This window comes from Podarcis vaucheri (genome assembly GCF_965113315.1).
Source record: "Podarcis vaucheri genome assembly, chromosome: 12".
Taxonomy (NCBI): domain Eukaryota; kingdom Metazoa; phylum Chordata; class Lepidosauria; order Squamata; family Lacertidae; genus Podarcis; species Podarcis vaucheri.
In genome coordinates, this window is record NC_138750.1 from 39,759,381 (window position 1) to 39,781,729 (window position 22,349).

At 42.0% G+C, this 22,349-nt stretch overlaps 1 protein-coding gene and 1 long non-coding RNA gene across 2 annotated transcripts in view; one reads left to right on the top strand and one right to left on the bottom strand.

Moving 5' to 3' along the window:
- Positions 1 to 22,349, bottom strand: part of CUBN (cubilin) — a gene marked incomplete at its 5' end in the record, with an annotated part of 151,837 nt that overhangs the window by 70,238 nt on the left and 59,250 nt on the right. Inside the window, 4 exons of the mRNA XM_082194061.1 lie at positions 9,291 to 9,450; positions 17,999 to 18,186; positions 19,124 to 19,280; positions 22,003 to 22,184. Of these exons, the coding sequence (XP_082050187.1) occupies positions 9,291 to 9,450; positions 17,999 to 18,186; positions 19,124 to 19,280; positions 22,003 to 22,184 (687 nt within the window). The remainder of the gene's footprint in view (positions 1 to 9,290; positions 9,451 to 17,998; positions 18,187 to 19,123; positions 19,281 to 22,002; positions 22,185 to 22,349) is intronic.
- Positions 12,270 to 13,070, top strand: LOC309515447. The gene is made up of 2 exons (XR_014212480.1): positions 12,270 to 12,460; positions 12,845 to 13,070. It is a non-coding gene; the product is annotated as an uncharacterized lncRNA (long non-coding RNA).

Here is a 22,349-nt window from a genome sequence, read left to right on the forward strand (position 1 = left end):
AAATAATTTAGCTGGCCAGAAGAGGGGCACATTCTGGGGCTAAAATGGAAGCAGTTCTAAGTGTTGATTTGCTGTAAAAACATGCAAAAGCCTTTCCTTACACACACATTGTCACATAGTTTCCTACTATACATTTCATCGTGAGTCATTAGAAATGCAGAAATAAATGCCAGACTCCTTTGCAGCTGGTTTTCTCATAAGGGGGAGGTGGGCAGGATTTGATATGAATCATTTCCTTTATTTCACTGTATTCGTTGCACATATGGTCTCTAGGGAGGCAAGGGTCTAAAATCATCAAGTCAATCTTTTACTACCACCCTCTTATCGAGCCAGAGATGCATACGGATTGGTTAAGGTCTATGCTCCACCAAACAACATATGGCCTATCCCGATTAATAAAACAGGCATAAATTAGCAACAAAGGGCAGGAAAGACAAGGCCAAGGGAAGCCACTAATAGGCGTTCCCCGGAGGATGTGGCTTCTACTCAGTTTGTAGCAGGCGGGGATGGGGAGGACCAGCTGTTAGTTCCCCTGAGGTCCTGGAGCCAGTTTCTACTTTTCAGCAGATGTTATTTTCACGCTCTGCACATCCGTTCTTCAAAAAAAAAAGATGCATTTTTTAAAAAAATAACTCAAGTTTCAAATTCTACATAACACTTTTCTATAAAAAAGTGGGTGGGGGAATGAAATTGACTAAGCAGCTGGACTGGGTTTGTAGGTCTGACCCTGATGCTGATGATCAGAAGACCATTGAACTCAAGGCCAGCAGGAGTCAACAGAACCTGATGCCACAACATCCAGGCCTGTAGAACCACTCAACAGGCACAAGTCAGAACCTTCACAGACACTTCTTCATAGGCCAGAGAAACTGAACTCCTCTCACTCTACCTCATCAGTTCAAGAGTGCACAAACCACAGAGCACAGAAGAAGACCCTTTAAGAGACTCTAGTTCTCTCAAAAGGAGTGGAGTCTAGGAGAAGGGAGACTCAAAAAGCATCAGTTCATTTCCAACCTTTTTAGGATTAAGTGGCTCTCTAGGAATTCTCCTTGGTGCTGATCTGTTTTGTTCAGTGAGCTCATTTTCTTTTGCCTATTTATTTTTGCACCCAAAACAGATAAGAAAACACTTGCACTATGTCAGGAGAAGCAGAGTTCATGCTCAGGTTTTCCGATTGGTAGAATTGGCAGCATGATCCTAAATATACTTTCTTCATTGATTTTTACATACCTCCAAAGTAATGTAGTTAGAATTTCGGCTTCAGAGCTGCTGAGGTTAGCCTATGAACAGTGCTATGCAGATTCTCATAGCAGCTATTAGTTAAGATAAAACTATCCCTTTCTCCTGTAATCCCCTCAACACACTCAATATGGGCATGTTGTGGGGATTGTGGCCTCTGTCCCCAGCCTCATGAGGTAGGCAACCACCAGCCTTACCCCTGGCCTTTGTACATTGGATGAAAGTGAGAAGAGACTCTTTGTGTGTACAACTCCAAGAGCCCATAACACAACTGTGAACCATGGTCATGCATGCACAAGGGGGGCATGCTTATCTTTGCCCCAAATACATGAAAGTCTGGGCAAGGCCAGCCAGTGAGACCCTGCACCCCTCTATGTGTTGATTGAACGTGTGTGTAGGAAGTATGACCTTTGTTAGACTTCTCTCCCAGACTCTGTTTCTTAAGAATAATTTAACAATAATTTATTATTTATACCCCGCTCATCTGGCTGGGTTTCCAGAGCTGCTCTGGGTGGTTCCCGACAGAACGTTAAAAACACAATAAAAAATAAAACATTAAAAACTTCCCTAAACAGGGCTGCTTTCAGATGTCTTCTCAAAGTCAGATAGTTGTTTATTTCCTTGACATCTGATGGGAGGGCATTTCACAGGGCGGGCACCACTACCAAGAAGGTCCTCTTAAGACTGACTAACAGAATTGCAGCAATAAATGCAAGACCATGACACCCTGATTCAACACACTTTTCAAATATTTTTCAGTACTGGCTGATTTGCGTTCAGATCTAAGCACATATAAACATTTCAACAAGCGTAAGTCAGTGGGACAGTAAAGATGTATTCATATCTGCTACAACTGTTTTTTCTTACTGGCCGTGTGAGCCAAGCCTTCTCAAAGTTCCATCTTTCCAGAATCGCCCACCACCATGTCTCAACGCCTACTGTGTTTGCCCCACAGCTTGTTTTCCAGCATCATCTCAAGATTTCCCCCCAGCAGGCTTCCCCCACATGGTGCCATCCATGTGGCTATGGATGTGGCTCAACACTATTGACCTATGACTCACATCAACTCTGAACACTGGAAATGTTGGCTGGATCAGGCCCACCATAGTCTTCCCATAGCCTATGGGAAGCACAAAAGCAGGATGCGAGTCCAACAGCACTCTCCCTACCTGTGATTCACAACAACTGCTACCCAAAAGCACGCTGCCCCTGGCAAGCCTGGTAGTCATTGATAGCCTTATCCTCCATGAATTTGTCTAAATCTCTTTTAAAGCCATCCAAGCTGGTGGCCATCATTGCCTCTTGCAGGAGCCAATTCCATCGTTTAACGATGAACTGCATGAAGAAGTACTTCCCTTTACCTGTCTTTGAATCTTCCAACATTCAGCTTCAGTGGGTGGCCCTGTGTGGATGTAGCTGCAACCCTGGTGCGATGTTCCTACAAACACAGGGATGGAGAATGTGTGGCCTCCAGACATGGATGGGCAACAACACCCATCATCCCTGGGTACTGAGCATAGTGCCTGGGGCTGCTGGGAACTGGAGTTCAACAACATATGGAGGGGAGGACCCCAGGTTTCCCCATCTCTGCTACAACCCTAAGATGTTTCTACCATGCTATTTTATTGGAGTTTTCTACTGGCGCAGTAGGGGCTACCTCCACTTTTCTCCGCATTTATTTGAAGACGCTCCATAGGCTATTTCAGCTTCTGCAAAAAAATAATAATAAATCAACATGGATCTTAAAACCCATGTTAAAAATTGATGGTACATGTTTTTGTGAGCATAGACATATTCAAACATAGTTGAGTTTCACTCCTGAGGCATGTAGTAGCCTAAGTTTGGCAAAGAGTGAAACTGACCTATAAAAGCCTATGCTATAAATGTGCTGGACTTCAAGGTGCCACAGGGCCCCTTGTTCTGAATATTGCAACAGAACTCACCCTCTGGAATTTGTCTAAATATAAGCATGCAAAGCCGTCTTCACCAGCTTGCCTGCCAATTACAGCTCAGCAGAGTTAAAACGGATCAACAGGAGGAACATTCACAGTAGAAAAACCAAATAAAACGGCCCTTGGCCACTGATGAATTTTTCCCAGCAAACAGAGCCTTCTCATGTGGTTTAATTCCTAGGGGGAACTGCAGTGCTGCACTGGCAGCAATTTACTGCATATCTGGGGCTGAAAGAACTGGGAATGTTTCAACTTAAACAGACATTTATGACTCAACTTCTCCTACTGATCCCTTCCTGTTAGCCACAAATACATGTTTTTACTGAAAACTCAAAATGGGCTAGGCCAGTGCAAAACTCCTGATGTCCAAAACTTCGCTCGCAGGCTTTCTAGTTCAGCAACTCCTGTGCCAAACACTTGGATTTGTACATGGGTTAGTCTTCCTGCATTCTCCATAGATAAATTAAGTTGACGTCTAAGTTAAGTTAATGAAAATTCTTCAGTATGTTGTTATTTGTTATTGGCCTTTATTGGCGTTAAGTTTAGATAATAAGATCATAAAATCATACAAAGTAAGCCAAATACTGTATTTTTCCATATATAACACGCCCTCATGTATAAAACTACCCCTATTTTTTGGGACTCAAAATTGAGGAAATGGGGGGAGGCTGCCCAGAGTTGTTGAACTTTTTGGGGGGGATTGCTGACAATCTTCGTAGTATCTATGTAGATTTTTTTTACTGGGTGCTCCAGTAAATGTCATGAGTGGACCGGAGTGAAGCCTGCTCACTGACAGCCCACTCGGCTGGCCCCACCTCCATCAATGCTGCTGATTGGATAATTTAAATTGAGGTTTGGCGGAAATGCCCAATGGCTGCGGCATTAGAGAGGCGGGCCAGCACAACCAGCTGGTAAGTCCCACAAGGCTCAGGGGTGCTATGCATGGTCCCACAAAGGACACCCACAGTCAGAGGAGGGAACATTCATTGTTGAATAACTACATTATTTCAAGTAACTAATCCTGCACCTAGATGAATTTTTAATGTGACCCTTAAATAAAATAGTATGCTAGATCAGGATGGAGCAAACTTTTTCATTTCAAGGGCCACATTTGCATCTGATAAGCCTTCCAGGGGCCACATGCCAGCGGTGATTAGCCAGAGCCAACAGCGGGCTGAGCTACAAATGTGACTTTTACCTCTGTACAGTAGGCTAGTTTCTACACATACCTCTGTCCTCTTCCCCAGCAAGCAAGAGGCCTTATCAGAGCTCAAGCACTTGTAAATTTCACCTTTGCAACTTGGTAGTCACTAGGGGGAATTGCTTCTATGCAGCTAGAACTCTTTATTGCAGCAGCCACTGTCAATCGCTGGGTGTGGCTAGACTGTGTGTTTAGATTCTGTGCTGGTGCCAGTGAAAGTTGGTACAGGAAACAACTGCGCAACTCAGGAGGAACACTGGGTTGCCGCTTGCATACTTTATCTCTGCAGTGTGTAATCCTGACCACAAAGCAACGGTTTTTCAATGACTACCAGCTTCTATGTGGAATCTACTGATTGTGAAATTACATCTGAAATGACTTGACCCACACATCTCAGATTCATGCACAGATCATAATTTTGCCATCCAACATACTTCAGGTGATGCAGCATAGTACTCGGCTGTTTAAAGTTAACAAAATATGTTTTAAATACATATTTTGAATGGTTTTTTTTTAAATAGAAAAATCAGAAACAGAACAGGGTTATGGATTAGTATGCACACACCAATGAGGGGGATTACAAGCCAATACCAGAAAGATACGCCCATCTCTAGCTACCACACTACCAAGACAATGAGGCCTCATTGAGACTTGATGAGCAGTGGCCCTTTTACTTCAATCCAGGTTCACTTCTATGCAAGCAAACTCCTTGTTTGCTTTCTCCTCTTACCTGCTTCCTGACTTCTCTTTCATCTCTATAACATCAGGCCACATTCCTTTGTGAGGTGATGGGGAGGGGCAGAGTGGGGCTAATGTACCAGCATGAGCACTGGGTGGACTCTGTCCACTATTGTTAAGAATGGAAATATTTCATCTGGTTACTTCTGCAAAACAACCCAAACCCACAGCCCTGCATTTGCTAGGATCTGCTAATAGGAAGGCTTGTCATGACTATAGCTCATGTGACCTACATGTGTCCATGTTCCTCTCCGGTAGGTGCCCACAACACTTCCTCTGGTTGCAGAAATGTCCTACTATTCTAAGCCTCAGATATCAAAGATAGGAAACTGAAGCCAGATGCTAACCTAATCATAATAAGACACAGTGACTAGATTTCCCTTTGGGGAGGAAATGATAAAAACACTCAATATTATTATTTTTAAATTATAAAAGCATTTTCTTTACTTATCTGCAAAATCAGGAGGTTTGAAAGATGTCCAGCAGAAATGCTACATACTTTATTATTATTATTTGCTTGAATCCAAAAAAGGAATAGCTGAATGAAAATTTTCAAATGCTTACTGGACACCAAAATAAGTGTTTGTTAGGAATGGATTCCTAATACAGGAGCATTTCTCCCTTAAATCAGCTTGATGCTTTTTCTTGTCTTTTTTGGGGGGGCAGAGGGAGAAATATGATTTTGTCGCTGTTAAAAATAGAAGGGAATTTACAAAAAAATTGCAATGAAGCAGGAGCTGGTGTTTCAAAAAATACAAACACAGACACAAAACTGTAACAAAAACCTGAAAGCATACATCTCCCAGTGAACTTTCGTACATTCCAGGAGTTGTATTGCACAGCAAAAGAAAAATCAAAGGTCCCAAAGCAAAGGAACATTTGGATCTGAAATGTTTTGGTGGTCCTTGTACAGACAAACAAACAGCTGCACTTAGGATATGACTCCAGAGATTTAATTATATGCACCAATTTGGTCACAGCTTACTTGTAAAGCATTTTGGGAAACCATATATATTTTGGGGAGGGGGAAAAAACCATGAGAAAAAAGAGGGAGAGATCTGGTTTCTTTATTTTATATAGCTGACAAAGGTCTTAGAGTTCCCTCAGAAAGTACATATGGTGACCCAAGTCATAGTTGCTTAGAAACGATACAACAAATAAGAAGCATGCAGTCTGGTGGTGACCACATCTTCCTTGGGCCGGTTTCCTTATAACTTCAGATTGAGTGCAAAATAGTGATTTAGAAAGACCACGGGCCTATCACAATAAACCACCACTGGAATAAGAATGCTTCAAGATGAATTTGCATACATTTGATGATTGTGGTTCTTAGCTATGTGGACCTGCATTGATTCCTCTTGGTTAACTTACTTACGGCTGTAGTATATCAGCACATCTTCCTGTTTCTGCCCCAGCCCCCAGACCAGTGCTGCCCCAAGACATTTTGCTACATAAGCCACAACAGCAAATGTTTCCTCCTATACAACATGCCAAGTTGTTTCAGCACCTGAGGCAGATAATCCCACAAACACCTCTTCCCTGACATGACAATAAATATACAACGACAACAAGTTAAGCAAACTATCAAGTTGCTGCCTTTGAAGGCAGCAGTGATACAGAGGCATTCAGTTTGCCAATTTGCTACAGCAGGTGTGAAGAACCCCTATCATCCCTGGCCATGATTGCTGGGGCTGATGGGAGTTGTAGTTCAGCAGCTCCTGGAGGACCTAAAGCTCTCCACATCTGTGCTACAGCCATGTGTACATTGAGAAGAGAGTTGAAAATGTGTTCACAGCCCTGTGACATTCTATTTGACATATGCCTCTCTTGTTCCAAACTCACCTATGGTTACCACAGGAACCTAAAAGTAAGAGCAAGCTAAATCTAAAGTTGTCAAATGTTCACATGGAGGTCATTTATGAAACCATTATGACAAAGGCTAAAATTAAATACATACTGCAGGTTAGAAAAGGCATGGGCAGATTCAAAAGAATGGCAAGAGGTGGGCAAACTAGAACCAAGCTAAAAGATTGAATTATTATTATTTTTTAAGGGCAAGATAACTTTCTTTGAAATTTTGTTCTGCCTCTTTCACATCAAGAAAGAAGGCTAGGCAAGGCTCTCTCTCCAGCTTCTCACTGGAATGCCTTGGGAGCAATGCCACTTCATGTTGCATCATGTCTCTTCCAAGGCATTCCGGGAAGTGCAACAATTCCAGTGAAAATTATCCACCTCCTCACAAGAAAGCAGAAGAAAATCAACCCCCATTTTTACACAGGGAGAATATTTTTTTTGAAACCAGGCAGGGGATTTTTGCCCACCCCTGGTTAAAATGGCAGAATCAAGGAGGCTAGGCAAGGCGACTCACTTTAAAAGAAAGTCAAAACCTTGCCTGATTTAAAAACACAAACACAATGCAAACTAAATAAAAAGTGAACATTAAGCAAGGGAAGAAGGCATCTGAAGAGCAATCTCTCTTCCTTTCACCCTTGCACTCCCTTGTGCTTACTGGAGGCAGCCAAGAATAGCAGCAAACTGCAGGGTGGGCTAAGAAAACAGAGTGGGAGTCCCAATTGGTATTGGCACTGCATGTGAAAAGTGGGGGGGGAGGGCCCCAAGGAGCGCTAAGTAGAGTGTTCTAAGTGGAGCATTAGCACATTATTACATTCTTGATTTGAATTGCATGGAGAGCTTACTTGGGGGGGGGGGAATCTCTAGTGCCTTTACAGGACATCACAAAATCAGTTCCAGAACAATTTAAAAGGACTTACATAATTTTTTGAGCAAACAGTAAACACAGGGCAAGTTGAAGATCAGGCAGTTGATTGCCTGGGATTTTCTGTCCTTTCCAATAAGCCTGTTACAGTGCCACAGAATGTGAAAGATTGTGGGTGGCCAGAGAACAAGGGGAAAGCTGCAGCTAAGATTAAATAATTTAGGGGATTTCCACCCCCTCTGAATAATAAGGTACACTGCTCGCCAACAACTAGAGACTATTTAGAAGTTCGGGAAAAGAAAAGATAAGTTAACGCTGCAGCCCCTCAAAGGAGGGTGATGTCATCTGTCTCCACAGGGGGAAGAAAAAGGCCCTTTCCTCCTCTTCCTTTGTCTGGCTCTAGGATGACATCACCTCGCAGTCCTGAGATCTTACTCCTGTTGTTCAGTAACACTTCCCCTGCTGGGTTTCAGCTGAAGAGCTGTCTTCCTATTTACAAGTCACTATTTTCTCAGCAATGCAGCTGACCCTCACTCCCCTGCCTCAATCCCATCCCCCTCAGTTCCTCCTTCCTGCCACTTCAGATTCTGAACTCCTCAAAATTTCCAGCCAAAGAGAAAGTCCTTTGGGATATACCAAATGATTTCAGTCTGTCAGCCTGTGCTTCAGAGGAACCTCTCCTTCAAAGGCAGAGTAGGAATCCATACAGCTGCACAACCCAAAACAGGGGGCCTCAGTGGCAGATCCCAGCCCCTTTGCAGGGCTGTCAAAAAACTGAATTGTATGAACTGATTAGGCAGACAAGGCAACTGTGGCTATTTAATTATTTTCCCAGCCCCCTCTCTGAATTAATGGGCAATGCCACAGGTTTTCGTCCCCCTGCAGTGGTATGCTGTTGTTAAATAGGTCAAGCAACAAAGCCAAACTTATGTACAGCCATGTTTCCTCAAATGCTAGAGAAGAAGAAAGGCAAACAAAATTTGCATCAACATGGCTATTAATGCATTGCATGCTGACTTGGTCAATAGAGTGCATGGCATCTCCTGGTGCACAGGGACATTGGGGCACTAATGGTCCTGCAGTCAACAGTGTGGTATACCAGGTGTGAGGTATTCTGAACAGAAAGCGTGACAGAATATCCTGGTACGCATAAACTCAAATTATCAGCCCCTTCTAACAAATATTTCTAGAATTTTGAGCAGTGCTGTTGGTGTGTGGGTGTGTGTGTGTTAAAAAATGAGGTACTGGTACACATGTCTTGATAAAAGTGCTGTTGGTGATAGCACAAAAATGGCTCCCACAGGCAGCAAAACAAAACAAAAAACCAGAGGTGACAATACTTGATGCTAGTCAATACCACCACAGAAAAAGGGACAAATTCTGAGATCGCACTTGAGGAACAAATTTTGTGTGAAACAAAATGAGAGGAATTTTGTTGACTTACCATTTACATGCCATAACATCTGAAATCCTGTAGATTCGCCTATCTTATCAGAGAAAAACACCACATGAAGGCTGGAGCCTGTTGTGCCTCCCGCTGGGACATCAGTATTGCCACAGAATGTGCCTATCAGGCTGGATTGGGCATTGGGTCCATCATAAAGCTGAAATCAAGCATAAGGAAATGAAATGGAAATAGATCGCCCACTTGATACCAGTTTTTTGAAACGGACATTTAAAAGGAATAGTGATCAGTTGCATTGCGTGTCTCAGGTATTATCCAGATGTGTTGCAACAAATGTGGCTGATTTTTTTTAAAAAAAAACTAATCCAGTAGTTTGTCAGGGGCCACCTCTGGGTGCTCTATTATTCTATAGTGCAATAAGTAACACATGAGATCTATTGGTTAATTATCTGTTTAGGGAAGAAGTACCTGCAGTGCTTGGTCTCCTGAAAAAAACATTAAGAAGTGCCTTGTCAGATAATATCAAAGTGCCACCTAGCTCAACTTTTGGCTTCTAATAATCAAATGCCTTTGGAAAGCTCACAACACAAATGTTTTACTCCTATAGGGAAATCTCTCCCACAAATAAGAATACACTGCTTAAAGTATGGGGGGCGGAGTGTAAGAAAATCAAAAAGGTTGTGTTGTTGTTTCTAAAATGGAAAGTTCAATGTACCCTGACTTCTATTTTAAGCATATAATTTTACAGCATTAGTTACTGGCACAATGAGAAGCAGGAATTTAACTCAGTATTAGTAAATATTTGTACTTGAAGCCTGGAGAAGCATTCACCTTCTATTGTGATTGTGCCCTACAGTGGTACTCTTTTGATTTTCTGACTCATGGTTCCTGTCATTCTGAGACAGTCCAGCAAAGACTTGCCATAGAAATGATGTTTGAATACCCCCATTGCTAAGACATTGGCATGCTCTTTTTCAGAATTTCAATAGAAACTTCTATTGGGGGGGGGGATGACTATCTTGGAGCATCTACTTTTCAAATAGTCCCCTCCCTGCATGACAAATCACTCCCCCCTCCTTTTTGTGACCCCCCCCTCCGCCGTATGGCGGAGCCCTCATGTAGGTATGGGAAAGAAAATCAATTTTGTTCACATTTAATGAACTACCAAACCTGCATGCAAACCAAAGCACAATTATGCTTCAAGGTTTGCACGTCTCCGAGTTTTGCAATGCAGTTCCTCAATCAAACAATGTGCACAGAAACACATACATTAGGAGGAAGTATGCATATATCTGTGAAAATAACATACAAAATGCAGCATATTGGGAGAAGGTGCTTGCAAAACGATGTATATTAGTCACAGCTACGTACAAAAATGTTTTTATGAGGAGAAATTAGCACTAAAAATGCTGGTGAATTTTCATGAGGATTTTTAAAAAAAACAGAGAGAGAGAGAGAGAGAGAGAGAGAGAGAGAGAGAGAGAGAGATGGGGGGGAGAGGGAGAAATTGCTGCAGAAATGTACAGAATCGAATTTAGGATTGGAGAAATGAGGGAAGCTGAAACTAACAATTAGAGTATGGAGCAGAAATTCAGGATCAAAGTTTGCAAGATGAGCAGGGCTGGCTTGACACATACTGAAGCAAGTGAAACAATATGCATTGCCATCTAAAACCATTTGAAGTAAATGAAGGTAGAAAAGGCATTTGCCATTCTTGTTGGATAATAGATGGGAAGGATAGTGCTACTCAGTTAGTTCTCTCAGTGACTCTCAGTATTGTCAACCATGGTGTCTTTCTGGACCACTTCTCCAAATTGAGATTAGGAGGAAAGGTTTTTAAGTGGATCCAAACACAATAAAATTCAGAAAACCAGTACAAAATGCTCCTTGATAAAATAATAAAAAATTAAACAGCAGATAAAACAAGCAAGCCACCCCAAGACTGCTATGATATAGCCAAGGCCAATGGTACTAAACAAACCGCCTATTGAACCCTCTTGTTTGCTCCTTCTGGGGGGAAAAGGTGTCAGTCGGAGTATTTTGCACCAATATATTGTGCTATTGTTGTTATGTATTAAGATTTCTTAACCACCCTTCACCATGAGGGAAGGTTGCAACAATTTAAAAATTAAATATAAAAATCAGTTAAAATCAGTTTAGCTAGGATAGCTCAGTCAGTAGAGCCTAAGCCTCTTAATTTCAGGGTTGTGGGTTTGAGCCCCACGTTGGGCAAAAGATTCCTGCACTGCTGGGAGTTGGACTAGATTATTCTTGTGGCGGTTTTAGATCTATGATTCTAAAACAATTTACAGTTGAGAAACACAGTGGGTGGGTGTGGGGGGAGGAAGGGAGGGAGGGAGGAAGTGTCAACTACACAGAAAACACGCCATACACATTTATGAAGGGAGAGAATTCTACAGCTTAGGAGCTGCTTCAAAAAAATGCCCTCTCTTAGGCTGCCACCCCCAAACTTCTGAGGGCGCCAGAACTACCAAGATGGCCATCCCTGCTGAGTTTAACAACCAACAGAAAGGAAGGAGGTGGTATTTCAAATGTTTGGAGTCTAATTTGTTTAGAGCTTTAAACACTAATGCGAACACCTTCCATTGGCTGCAGAAATGAACTGCCAACCAGTTGGTAAACATAATGCAAAGACAACAGAAGTTAGGCTGTGGTAAAAATCCTTGCGGAGGTGGTGAACACCCCCCTCGTAATTCTTTCCTAAACTTGATCTCAGACAGCAGAAACTTCGTACTTCTACGCAGTTTCTATCAAAACAAGCCAGCCATTTTCAAATAAATAATGGTTGCCATAGAAACCACTTCATGTCGTACTGCTTCCAATTTGGTTCTCAGAGCGGGACAGTTATTCACAGGAAATTCAAATGAAAACGACGAGACAGCTGTTAACTGTTCGAGAGTGAGGCAAGAGCTAGGGTTACAAGCATTTGTGAAGCGGTCCCGCTTTCTAAAGGAAAAGAACAGCTGTGCATTTTCGTGAAGAATTTTGAACATCTCAGGCATAATTCAAGTCCTCAGTAAAGCACAGCCAAGAGCCAACTCAACTGAATTTAGTACTGCCATAGAGATATTCGTATCTTAAGTCATTTCTATATCTTGCCTTGAGGTCTTCAAACAGGCCTTTTTATTTATGGCTTCCATCAGAGGTCGCCAACCTTTTTAAGCCCATGGGCACATTTAGAATTCCGAGTGAGTGCTGTGGGCTCCATACACACTTTATTTTCCCAAGGGATTTGGGTAAATAGAATCCAGTATAATTAATCCGAGCCTTGAAAAGTATGCAGAGCTGAAAGAGGAAATGGGAAAGAGTCTCTTTTCCACATTCTTTCTTCAGCTCTGTGGTCTCCTCAAGAGAGAAAAAGAGAACCACACTCAACACCTCATGACATTGGGGGCAGTGAGTAGGGAGATGGGGGTCTCAGAGGCTTCATGAGTGCCAAGGGAAGACCTGAAGGACACATGGGCATCATGATAGTGACTGCAGGCTTGCATTTTAAGAACAGGAAGAAGCAAGGCATTATTATTATTATTATTATTATTATTATTATTATTATTCTGCCCTTCCTTCTACAGGAACCCAGGATGGCAAACACACAAATGATAAAACATCTAAAAATAATTCCAGTACAGAAACAGACTGGAAAAGATCTCTACTTAAAAGGCTTGAAAGCTATTATTACAGTTATAATTTAACACATGGTTATTACATAGTTGCATTTGTACTCCCTTCCCTTTCCCCGAAAAGACCTTGAACCCAGAGTTTTGCAATAAAAAAAACCATAATAAATGGCACATCTGACACTTGCATTTTTGTGTGCTATTATATGTTACTTTCATTAATAGATGTACTTTCCCACACACTTTATCCAAGTATATGCATTTTGGTCTACACTCCTTGACTGGACAATAATTGTATTGCAAAATTTGGAGAAGTGTGAATTTTGAAGAATGGCTGTATTTGGGCATATTTGGCCTTGCTCCACATGGCAGCTCACCAAACAGGCACTCCAGGGGTTAGCAAAAAGCAGTAATAAGTCCAGCTGCTGCTTTATACCCAATACAGAAATATATCCTTGTCTTGGGAAATGCTCAGCTAGAGGAAATTAATATAATGGCTCAATGCCCGACAGAGACTTCGGTACAGATGGGCAACCCCAACTGGAGAATGTGAGAGCATAAAGAGGAAGCAGTTGATTAAAAAGCACACCATGACTGAGTCACCATCCTTCTCATCTTCTAACTATTGCTAAATGACTTACACCAGGGCTGGGGAATCTGCGGCCCTCCAGATGTTGCTGGAGGATGTGCTTCATAACTGAACGAAACACACAAGGACATCTAAACAGAGAGGAGGCCCACTAAGTCCAGGAACTAAAATTATCTAGCTGCACCACTGGCAACAGCATCAGCTATTCCTCCAGCCTGCCATTTGAAATTTGCAGATTTAGCCTTCCTCTTTGTTTCTTCAGCAGCCTCCAGCAGAGTCTACTTCTCAGACCGACTTAGTTTTCGTTTCATAAATACCTTAGGAATATTCACGATCGGCTGGCATGCTTTGGCTCACTGAGAGGGGTGAATAACAAAGCTATTAAATTCTGCTAATCCTTAGCAAATATAACAGAGCTGATATTGATCTGCTAGGCAGGCTAAAGGTCAGTATGCACAAAAGCCAAGGATGTTGTTTTGAGAACTGCACTGGCACAACCCTGTGCCCATTCAAAACCATCCCGCAGGAAATACCACAGATTGCCTTCTCATAGTTTCAGAAGGAAAGCTGCATTTTTTAGCAGTGAAGTTTCCCCCCTTCAAAGTGAAAAGGAATTTGTGAATAATTTGCTCATTCCAGTCACTTGACCTCTCCAAGTTTTGCTTCACATCACTTTGGTTTTAAAACATGCTTTATATCTCAAAGAGAATGAATCGTATCTAGAGTCTCCCATTTCCCATAGATATTTCTGGGAGTTTCATAAACGGAAGAGGAGCACAGTAGCTATCTCCTGCTTGTGATTCCCATGACTGGTAATCAGAGGCACAAGATATCTCATCCTTGAGATACCATGTAACCATCATGACCAGTAGAGATGCAATGGCGAGGGTTGGGGAAATGGATTCAATTCCCATTCAAAAATGAAATTACGCTGTGTGTGTGTGTGTGTGTGTGTGTGTGTGTGTGTGTGTACTTTTCTGAATTTTGCAGTGCTGGTCTCCTAAGTACAAAAATGCATATACCGATGTAAAGTGTGCATAAACATGGATATATTTGTAACAATAATATACAACAGGGCATTATCCTAGAGGGAAATACTTTGCAATAATGCATACAAACCTATGTATATTAGAGGAAATTTGAACTAAAATGTTGATGAATATTTATGAGGACTTTTGTAAATTGGTGTGGGAATTCAGAATACTGAACGTAAGTCTGGAACAATGAGAAAATGAAACTGGCTGATTTGCTCATTCCTAATGGCCAATAGGACTGGTAGCCTTATACTTCAGGAACTGATCCAATTCCCTTTTAAAGTCGTCCAAGTCAGCAGCCATTGCTGTATCTTGTGGGAGCGAATCCCACAGTTCAATTGGATTAAGCGGCGATAAAAAGTGGCTGAGCATGCAAGGATTCCAAGTGTATTAAGAGAGGTTAATGCAGGTTTCCTTTATGGTTCCTCCAGGGACAGATGTATGCTGGTGATACATCTGAGAACCCCCATCTCTCTCTGCTGGCTCTCATTGACTACCAGACAGCTTTTTAACAGTGGAAGGGACTATCAGAAAGTGGTGAACTTTCCTTAACTGGAGGTTTTTAAACAGGATTCTGTCGGGGATTTTTTAGCTGAGTTTGTTCCACTGCAGTGGATTGGACTAGATGGATTTTGGGGGACCCTTCTACCTCGGCAGTTCTATGGTTCTAAGGGAGACTATGGCACATCAAACCAAGAATACGAAGCCTATGAACATTCCCATAATTCTACTGAGTATTCCATCTGAATTAACTGCAGGCTTGTTATACCCGACTAGCATTTTGCTACATGCAATAGCTAGTCTAGCTTGGTTGGTAGAGCACGGCCATAGGTTTGAGCCCCACGTTGGGCCGAAGATCCCTGCATTGCAGGGGGCTGGACAACTCTACGATTCTATGATTCTGCAAGCCACTGAAGCATGAAGCCTCTTATTTCTAAGGTTCACAATACACAGGACATTTGTTAAAACACACACACAACCAAAACCAAAATGGGAGCAACTGAATTAGCTACGCTGATACTTCACAGTTGCCCCGTTGTACGTTTTAATCACGTTGCCCTGAAAAGGCAGGGTGTGGCAGCTGAAGAAAAACTGCAACTAAAAATAAGCTATTAGTCATTCACTGTGGGACTTGCATGTCTCAGAGTAAAACCACCCTCATGGAGGCATTTTGAAGCATTTGGAGCTCTTAGTCATCTGAGGTTTGCTGTAATTAGAGACCATCTTTCTCTTGCATCCTTTACATTACTATGGCGGTTTTAAGTTCTGCTTTCAGATTGCCAGGTAGAAAATTTCTTAACCATGACAGGATCAGATGCATAAGCATTGGTCTCCCTGGTTTCAGAGCAGGGGTTGCCGACATTTTGAGGTCCATGTGCACAAATGGGGTTGGATGAATATGCCACATTCAGTTTGTCTCAGCTTCTCATTGTGCCAATTTGATATTCACTTTTCCACATTTCCACATCAGTTTATGATTGAGGGGAAAACACACACACCATAATTCTCATTCAAGTTTCTTCTTCTACATACATTCTTCTCTGCAATTTTACCTAATATACACATTTTTGCACAGCATTTCCACCTAATATGTGTTCTTGTGTATTATTTTCATGGATATATGCATTTACACAACACTTCATCCTAGCATATGCATTTTTGTACACGTTACAAAAATGCAAAGATCACCAGTGTCAAAGCAATGATTCTTCAACATCAACTTTGTGGGACTGGTCACGTTGTTCGGATGTCTTCCAAAGCAACTACTCTATTCCGAACTTAAAAATGGAAAGCGTAATGCAACAAAAGAGGTTTGAAGACTGTCTCAAGGCAAATCTTTAAAAAAATGTAGTATAAGAAGAAGAAGAGGAGTTTGGATTTGATATCCTGCTTTATCACTACCCTAAGGAGTCTCAAAGTGGCTAACATTCTCCTTTCCCTTCCTCCCTCACAAGAAACACTCTGTGAGGTGAGTGAGGCTGAGAGACTTCAGAGAAGTGTGACTAGCCCAAGGTCACCCAGCAGCTGCATGTGGAGGAGCAGAGATGCGAACCCGGTTCACCAGATTACGAGACTACCGCTCTTAATCACTACACTACACTGGCTCTCAAACACTGACAACTGGGAAACACTGGCCTGCAAGCGCTCCAACTGGAGAGCAGCCTTTCCCAAAGGTGTCATGGGCTCTGAAGATGCTCAAACTCATGACAAAAGGGAGAAACATACTAAGAAGAAGGCATGCTTAGCAAACCCTCACCGTGATCAACTCCCGCCCGGGAACCTATGTCCCCACTGTGGAAGGACGTGTGGATCCAGAATTGGCCTCCACAATCACTTACAGACTCACTGTTAAAACCATATTTATGGAAGACAATCTTACTTGGCTATGAGTGATTGCCAAAGAAGAATAAGACTTGGCTGGATAATTGCATTGCAAAATTTGGAGAAGTGCAAATTTGAAAGTGGGGACTGTGCTCTGGTTCTCATTGTGTTTCAGAAAATGTGGATATGGCAAGTTAACATTTAAATAAAAAGTGAACTGAATGTCTCCCCATCCCTATTTGCAAACTAGGGAACTGTCATGGGCCCCACTCACACATGTCATGACCAAGCACACACCACAGCCCATTCGATTAGCTACAACAGAATGATTCTGTCATGCCTAGAAGGAGCCGATGAGGAGACCCCACTGAGTGCTGTGGAAGGCCTCTGAGGGTGCCTGGGTGCCCCCGGGTGCCACATTGGCAACCCATGTTTTAGAGGAACCAATGCCTTGGAGACTTACCTCAAACTTTAAATCACTGACTATATCTGTAGAAAGTAGAAAACAACAAGGATCTACTGGTGGTAATGTTTGCTTTGAGTGTCACTGAAGTATTAAGATATTTTCTAAATGTACATAAAGTAGAGGAGCAGAAATGCATTCATCAGTGGCAGCCCGAGAAAAAATAGGGCTGGGGAGGGTGACAGAAGAAGCAAAGGGCATTTCTGCAGATGAAAGTGATGGTTGGTTGGTGAGGGACCCTGTGTGAGAGGCAGGGAAGGGAAGATCTCTCCAGATTGGGCAGCTGGGAGAAGAAAGGGAAGCTCCCAGATGAGAGCTGGGAGGGTCTACACCTTCTGTGTGAGACAAGGGTTAAGATCTACCTGTGAAAGAGAGCTTTGTTTTTCTTTCTTTTCTTTCTTTTTATTCAGATTATTTTGTTTTTTGTTGTACTGTATGCTTTAAAAATTCAATACAAAATAAAAAGAGGCAAAGGGCATTTCTGGAAGGGTGTGCAGTTTTACAAATTATCCATGTTAAAAAGTCATGCATTTCAAATACAGTGTGAATCAGCATTTAGTTTAGTAGGCTTCTTTCAACCTCAGATATCTTCCCCTTTGATAACTCAAACAAATAGAGTTCCTTCTCGATTTGCCCTTGTTCCTTTTTTGATAGATCCTCTTTCAACACCATATGCAAAACAGGAAATATTTTCTTCATACCTTTAAATGGTCACGCCCACAGTTTTCTCCTCCTTCTGTGCTAAAGTCTGAGAAGCTGTAGTTGAGTGTATTTCCAGTTGTAGTTTGGATAGTCCAGGTGCAAAGTGAATCCGGAGGATACTTATTAGGGTAGTTCAAACTCTCCAAGATGCCTTGGCTACGGTTGGCAATGACCACACCCTGGCAAACTTGTGAAAAACATTTTGGGGGAAAAGGTTATACTTTCTAAAGTTTTCTGTTCTATATATTCAAAGCATCAACTAACACTAATACAGTCATACCTTGGAAGTTGAACAGAATTCATTCCAGAACTTCCAAAACGTTCGGAAACCAAAGTGCAGCTTCTGATTGACTGCAGGAAGCTCTTGCAGCCAATCGGAATCTGCAGAAGCCCCATTGGACATTTGGCTTCCAGAAGAAGTTCAAAAACTGGAACACTCACTTCCGGGTTTAGATCGTTCAGGAGCCGAAATGTGCGAGTAACAAGGCGTTCAAAAACTAAGGTACAACTGTAATGTCTATAACTAACAATGAGAGTCACATATATTTTGTAGAGGAGAATCCCACCTATTTCATCATCTCTTATGTAATATCCCCGAACACTCTTTCCAAAAATCTCAGTGGCTTTATAAACATGTATTTGAAGAAAGAAAGAGAGAGAGAGAGAGAGAAAGCTATCTTAAAACATCTGCTATGTCCATCCCAGGCAATATATTATATACAGTTTATCATCATTGTCTCATAGGACAAGTTTCTGGTTTAAGCAAATCTTCATAACAAGCTGGATCACAGCAGCAGTACTACCAACATTCTTTTATGGGAGTGGGAGGGAAAGATGGGATGGGGGAAAGGAAAAAACAGAGAAGGAACAAAATGGGATACCGTGTATCTTATATAGAAAGAGTAGGGAACCTCTGACCTGCAGGCCAAACATGGCCACTAGGGTTTAAAATTTGGTCTGAAGTTCAACTTCATGGTCAGGTTTCTTGGTCTTGTCATTACACACTTGAATAAATGGAAATGAGGAAGGAACTTTTTAACTTGGATCAACAAAGGTAGGCGCACAGAGATAGCTGGAACTGGTTGCCACATTCATGTTACGGAAATCAAATTGTTAGTACTTACTCTGCTTATAACGAGCAAAGAAACCTCCTCCTCCCAAACTGACATCTGTCCTCAGTTTTACATACAAACTGTTCCCAGTAGAGTGGAGGGTGGGTGGTATCTGGTCACCACAAAATTTGCCCAGCATCTTAGCATTGGTACTGTTGCCATCATAGACCTATATAGTTATAGGGCAATAGAAACATAGAAGTAAAAACTGCTAAATTGATCATGGAACATTTTTAGCATAGGGTAGATGTGCAGTGCAGTGGGAATTAATCTTGCATTTCCTCAAGAATGTATGCAAATGAGCACATGTTGAACATACTGCAATCCTATTGTACAATCCATGGGGTACGGCTAATTGAACTCACACAAGGCTAGACAGACACATATCTGATTCATGATACGATACCATGAGATGTTTGCTGTGGGATGTTTCTGTTTTGGCATAAATAAATTTAAAAAATTAAAAATTATCCAGTAGCATGCACACGAAAGCTTATACCCAGAACAAACTTAGTTGGTCTCTAAGGTGCTACTGGAGAATTTTAAATTTTTATTTATTTATTTCAACTGCATCAATCCAACACGGCTACCTACCTGAATCTGTTTTGGCAATTATTTCATCCTGGTGCTGTAATTTATTTATTTTGCTGCATTTATGTGCCACTTTTCCTAATGCGATATCTGAATAGTCAGGATAACACCATGATGAAAAGTAAAAACAAGAAAAGGGGTGCAAAAGTAGCTGCAGAGAAACCATGGCTGTATTTGTATGTCATGCTACAGTAAGTGAAATCATGGCTTACTGGAACCATGCAGACATTCAGCTGTCAGCCACTTTGCTCCGCACTGGTTTTTTAAAATCCCATGCCATGTGCATAGCTGTCAACTTTTCCTTTTTTTGAGAGGAATCCTATTTGGAATAAGGGAATTTCCCTTAAAAAAAGGAAAACGTTGACAGCTATGGCCATGTGGAGATGAGGTTTGGCTTAGTGTGTGATCTGAACCTGGTCTCAAAGTTAAGCTATCTCCTCGTTCAACATGAAACGCAGCCATAGTTTCTTCCTGGTTGCAGTTTGTGGCTAGCAAGGAGACACTTTAACCAAGTGTTCCCGTGGTTGGAAGCAAAGTGGTTGCAGGCTCTTCTCTGGGAGCCCAGAGTTTGACTTACGAAGTCTTGCATACCAGATCAGTGGCTACACACAGGTACTGGAACGGTGTATGAAAGAATGGAAGGGACTTTTGGTTAGACCACTGTGACATGGCAATTTTCATCAGAATCAAATCTCATAAAACTTCGGCATGACCCTGCTCATAAGCACTATTAGGATAATGCTGACTGTTCAAATATTTGTGAGACTCATATGCGCTTTCAGGAATAACAGAAGTGGCTGGAATGTCCAGCATTTGGATGCTGATTGTCGTTTTTTTTGGGGGGGGGCATTCACCAGGGGGTAACAAAATATTCTAATGCTCTAATTATTAAGAAAAATACTCAGGTCATTTATATAACAATTTGAATATGGACAGACAATGGAGTTCTTGTTAGGGAACTCACTGCCTTTGTTCTTATAATTCATTAAAGCATTTTGCTAACAGCCTGATGTGCAAGACACATTCCCGCTCAGGCTGGAAAATGTTCATCTTTATAGAAGACAGCTCCCTGTGGAAGCGAAATTTAAGTGGCAGAACGCATTCTAGAATTTCTTAAAGTGATGGCACACTTTATGAAGGAACATCAACTGAAATCCCTGCCTATCCTTCGCCATTGCATGGAGAAAATCACTGACTACTGACTTCCAAACTTGATCCTAGCTCTAGGGAAGGGACAGTGTAGAAGGGAAACGATCAGTCATTGGGGGGGGGGGAGTTATAACAGTAGCAGTTTGCTCCCAAACCCATAAACCTGTTTAGGGAAGTTTTTAATATTTAATGCTGTATGGTTTTTAACACTTGACTGGAAGCCGCCCAAAGTGGCTGCGGAAACTCAGCCAGATGGGCGGGAGATAAATAAAATTATTATAATAAATTATTATTATTATAAGAGAGGGAAGCTATTTCCCTATTCCCCCACTTCATGACAGTGGTCCCAACACTGGAATCAGCAGCTAAGGGGAAAGCCAAGGCTGAGGACCTCCAGATGCTGTTGGACCAACTCCCATCAGCCCCACTGGCATAATGAATGGTTGAGGATGATGGGACTCGGACAACATCTGGAGGGCCATGGACTCCTCATTCTTGCTTTAGCCACATTTATAGTCTCATTCTTGGGGCTAAAAGGAGCAACTGGAACTCGGACAGCAACCAGAAGGACTCTCTTTTCTTTTCTATTTTCTTTTCTTTTCTTCTCTTTCTTACTTTGCACTCTTATTTCCTAGAACAGTTGAGACCAACGTGACTGACTGCATATAGAGTAAAAGTGCCCAATATGGCCAAGAATGAAAAGTCCTTGATTAGGAAGAAGTTGGGATAGGGGAAATTGCAACTCCAGGGCTGTGTCCCCTGTGACTAAGTAATGGTAAAATGAGGGGTGGAAATGACATCCATACATAGCTATGGGCAACAGTTCCTGCCACCAGGGTGGAACCTTCCCCCAGGCACTGGGTGGCTTGGAATATTTTTGTGAAGAAAAAAGGCATTGTGTAAACTGGTTATTAGTGGAGAATTGTTCTATTGGTGTTGAAGGTCTCTTTTTACATTTCTTTAATTTCTCTAGAACAGTCCCTAGTACTCCCAACAGCCCCAGCCAGCATGGCCAATGGCTACTGGTGATGGGAGATGTAGTCCAACAAATTTGGAGGGCTGAAAGCTGAGGAAAGCTGCTCCAGAGCAAGCCACATAGTCAATAAGGGGATAATCAACCTTATTGGGGGGAAATAAGCCATCGTACATACAGCAACATAGTCATATTGACAACTTGAATGAGACTCTAGGTGAAACTGATCAAACTGGAGTTCAAAAGGGCTTCCATGACTTGACTTGAGGAGCCAGTAGCATTCTGAATTGCGGTAGTAAGGCAATGGATAGTTGGGAGATGTAAAGATTCCAGAAGAAGTTGCAAGGGTTCCACCACAACCTGAAAACAAGTACAAAGAAAACACAGCTCAGCCACGTTGACCAACCTCTGTTAAGGTCCAAAGTGCATGCCCGGTAAGGGAGAAATCCTTAACATTTTGCATCCACATTGGAGGAAAGTGGTATATGCCATGCAACATTTTCTACTCAGGGAACTGGTAGTTTG